We start from the raw sequence: 4,390 nt of genomic DNA, 5'->3' as shown, positions 1-4,390 counted from the left end.
TTTTGAGGGCGTTACAGAACTTGACAGTCAAGGAGTTTTGCAAGGGAGAGCAAATGAGCATCAGCCACACCAACACCACACACCACACTTTTGTGATAATTTATTCTAAGACCAGATAGGACTTCGAAGCATTTGAGAATTCTTTTAACAAGCACCATCTGATCCTAATCTGCTTCAAAAAAGAGAATTGAATCATCTGCAAATTACAGATGAGACAAAAGAACATCCTTAGACCTAACAAGCACACCTCTAAGAATTCCAAGATTAATTGCTCTAACCAAAAGTATGTTTAGACCTTTAGACACTATATTGAACAGAAAAGGTGAGAGCGGATCGCCCTGCCTAAGACCTTTTTGTGGTGAGAATTTGCTAGTTGGTGAACCATTCACAAGAATGGAGATTCTGACTGTAGATACACAAGTTTTCATCCATGAAATCCATTTATTCCCAAACCCAAAATTGGACAGCAGAGAGAATAGGAATTCCCAGTTAACAAAATCAAAGGTTTTCTCGAAATCTAGCTTTAAGATCAGACCATGCTTCTTGGACTTCTTCCATCCATCCACCACTTCATTGGAAATGAACACACCATCTAGGATGTTCCTCCCACCTATGAAAGCAGTTTGTGTTTCACCAATGATTGAGGGTAGAGCTGGCTTCAGTCTATGTGTTAATACTTTAGCCAGAATTTTGTAGAGGGAACCTACAAGGCTGATAGGTCTGAAATCAGATAGGCCAGTGGGATTTTCCATTTGGGGAATTAGACTAATAAAAGCACTATTGATGTCATAGGTCAGTTTGCTGTTCGTGTGGAAGTCTGCAAAAAAATTGCATGATCTCAGGCTTAATGATCTTCCAAAATTTCTAATAGCACAGCAAGTTAAAACCATCAGGGCCTGGAGCTATGTTGTTATTACAATCCTTAATTGCAACCAATACCTCAGTTTCACTGAATTCTGAGAGAAAGTGATAAGAAACATAGTCTGCCTCAATGGTCTTGAATACCCCTCCCAAGACAGGTCTTTTAGCCCAATCCTCAGCAAACTGTTTCTTGAAGTGTTGATTGACCTCAAATTTAACCCTGTTAGGATCCTCATAAGACACCCTATTAACTTCAATAGAGCTAATCATGTTCCTACTCTGTCTGGTATTGGCAAAAACATGGAAAAACCTGGTATTCTTATCCCCATTTAGAGTCCAGTTCAATCTGGATTTTTGATGCCAAAGCCACTCCATCATTCTGTGCAGCTTCCACATCTCTCCTCTGACCACTCTTCTTCTTGCCGTTTCAGCTTCAACCAGAGGTCTTTCTTCTGGCAAGATATCTAATGCATGTAATTCCTCCTTTGAAACCTTGAGTTTGGATGAGACATTACCAAACACCTCAACATTCTATTTCTTTAATTCTAGCTTTAGATGCTTTAGTTTTTGAACAAGTATGAAACCAGCCCATCCAGTAACAGAAGTGATGCTCCAGATATCAACAAAGAACTTGGAAAAGCTTGGATGAAGAGTCCAGGCTTTTAAAAACCTGAAAGGTCTGGGGCCCCAATCTCTTTTTCTTCCATCATCAACAGAGGACGGTGATCTGAAATTAATCTAGGTAGCCCCCATAGCTTCATTCTGAAATTAATCAACCACTCAGGACCAAGCAGTACTCTATCTATATGGCTCCATTTCTCAGATTCCTGAGCATTACACCAAGTGTATTTCCTTCCATGAAGGGGTAAATCATTAAGCTCACATTTCCCAATAAACTCATTAAAATGTTTCATCCCCCTGTCCCTCTTAGAGAAGCCTACCCTTTCACCTATATGTCTAATTTCATTGAAGTCCCCACCCATGCACTAAGGAGCAGGGAAATGGTTCTTAAGCTTAAGAATATCAGCCCATAAAGTTGATTTAGCACTGATATCATTTGGTGCATATATGTTGATCAAAACACAATCAAAAGAGTTATACAGGGAGCCAGAAAGTAAGATGTACCTCCTATTGCAACAACAACTAGAGAGTTGGAAGACAGCAGGGTCCCAAATACATAGAAACCCACCAGCAGAGCCTTCAGGATCCACAGACATGTATTCTATATTTCTGCACCCCCAGAGCCTTCTAACAACATTATCAGAATCCACTGCTTTCTTAGTCTCTTGAAGGAAAACAGTATCTACATGCTTGTCCTTTATAAGACTTTTGATTTTACCCTTCGTCTCAGGTTTACCCAAACCCCTAATATTCCAAGATAGTAGCTTCATAGGTAAACAAAAAGATACACTCAAGTCACCCATCTGCAGTATTTTATTGTTGAGCCTTCCCTTTTTTAATGATTCTGGCTTTATCCTTAAGCTCTAGGTCAATCATCTTGCTCAATACAACATTTCTTCCCCATTGTAGTTAACGCCTAATGATTTCCCCAATTGTATAGTAGCTTTGGCTTCTTCAAGAAGATAATTGTTCAAAGATGAGTCACTTTCAGATAGATCAGACCGAGCAAAAGTAGATGCTGCTAGTCTGAAAATGACAAACTTGGAGGAATGCTTATGAGTTGCTGTAGTTCTAAAACCATGAAGTCTAGCAAAGCTAGTGAATCGCTCTATATGAGTCTTCTTTTTCCCTTTTTTCTTCTCAGTTTGCAGGGATTCTGGATTAGGAACAAGAGACTTAACTTAGGAAGATTGGTTGAGATTCAGGAAACTTATTCTATTAGGTCCTAACTTGTTTGAAGGCCCAGCAGATTGCAAATGGGCTGAATCTCCAGACTCAATGGGCCTATTAGAAGAGCCATTAGCTAGGAACTTACTTGATGAATGAGCCAAGTTAACTTCCAGGTTAATACCAGGCCCAATGCCAGGTCCAAGACCTTCAGTAGGTTCATTGGCTAAATTGACTTCCAAATTTATACCAGGCCCAAATCCATCTCTAGATTCACCAGGTGAAGAAGCTTACTAAACACACCTTAGCTTGTTATCATTATTTTTTGAATTTTGCTCTGACCCTTCCATCAAAGTCCCCTCAACGCATGCTCCCTTTGTCCTATTGGAGCATCCTTCACAGAGAGTCTCTTCAACGACAGTGCCTATTTCCTCACCTATGTGACTGCCAATAGGCTCCTTCCTTTGTTCAATCTCGTTTGTGCAAGCCAGGTCAGCACCTAACAAAGCTCTCATTTCTGCCACCTCATCACCATCGATTTTTTCCCTGACAGCTGCCTCTGGAGTGTTTTTACCCTAATCACTGTAGCTAGTTTCGGTCAAGCTGGAGTCTTCCATTCTTGATAGCTTCAACCTACCAGAATTAGCTAAATGATCTTCACATACAATAATGGAAGAAGAATTGCCCTTACACTCCAAAAGTATAGTTTTGTTGATGAGTTCCATACACGTAGTAGCCACTCTGATTCTAGTGTGGGAGAAAGACTTAGGATGGCAAATATCACCATCTAGGCTGAGAATGGTACCCCATATACTACCAATACTGTTAAGTGTATTCCTATTCCAGAGATACAGAGGTATACCATAACATCTCAACCAAGCGCACCGAACAGATGAAGATCTAGCTTCCAAACCATCACAAATTGGCTCCAGCCCTTGAACCACTCTTTGATCTTACCAATGTTTGACTGTAGCTCATTGGTAGATTTAAAAGATAGTATTATATCTCAACCTCCCCATTTCCTGAATTTTATCTGCTCCAACCCTTTCTCCTTCAGAGCTTTTAAAATGCTGTGAGTGGTATATTCTGTGTTAAATCTAAATATTGCACTATCATAAAACCAATCATTGCCCTCTTCATTGACTTTTATGGTTATGCTTGAGTTCTCATCCACAACAGGGGTGTCCCTTTTTAATGCTTCAGCAAAAGATCTGTGCCCCACATATGTAGCTTTGCCCCTGATATTAGTTGTATCCAAGCATCTTCTGGTATCCTGAGACTTTCTCTTGCTCTGTTCAGTTCTGCTATTCCTATCATAGGTAGCCATTTTGACCACAAACATCATATCATCCACCAAAAGGCCATTCGCTTTTTGGATGGTAACAGATGCAGCTATACGACAGTCATGAAGCACAAACCCGAATCTTAAGTTTGTCGCTTTCCTTCTTTTAAAAGGGATGAAAGCATCCTTCACGATCCCAAACTTGGTAAAAAGTTTGAACAAAGCCTTGGCGTCCATTACTGATGGAATGTTATCTACGAATACAGTGAAGAAACCATGTTTTCCTTCCTTACTCTGAGCGCCACCACCTCTCCACTATCTCGCCACTGGAATCTACCCACTATTTACTTGCACCATCCTCTCTTTTTTTTACACAACTCTCTATATTAAACAATGCACAACATGATTCCTTAAATTATTTAATTATACAAGAAAATCACGTTATAAATGCTAATCACG

At 40.0% G+C, this 4,390-nt stretch overlaps 1 protein-coding gene across 1 annotated transcript; it reads right to left on the bottom strand.

The window, feature by feature from the left end:
• Positions 1-203: 203 nt before the first annotated feature.
• Positions 204-1,844, bottom strand: LOC145796314 (uncharacterized). The gene is made up of 3 exons (XM_082881402.1): positions 1,532-1,844; positions 918-1,313; positions 204-817 (listed from the first exon to the last, which is right to left on the bottom strand). The coding sequence occupies exons 1-3, from the start codon at positions 1,842-1,844 to the stop codon at positions 204-206; spliced, it is 1,323 nt and encodes a 440-aa protein (XP_082737528.1).
• Positions 1,845-4,390: the final 2,546 nt, after the last annotated feature.

This window comes from Camellia sinensis, chromosome 7, assembly GCF_055761805.1.
Source record: "Camellia sinensis isolate YWXY chromosome 7, ASM5576180v1, whole genome shotgun sequence".
Lineage (NCBI taxonomy): Eukaryota > Viridiplantae > Streptophyta > Magnoliopsida > Ericales > Theaceae > Camellia > Camellia sinensis.
Note: the sequence above shows the minus strand (reverse complement) of the source record. Positions and strands in the feature narration are given on the sequence as shown.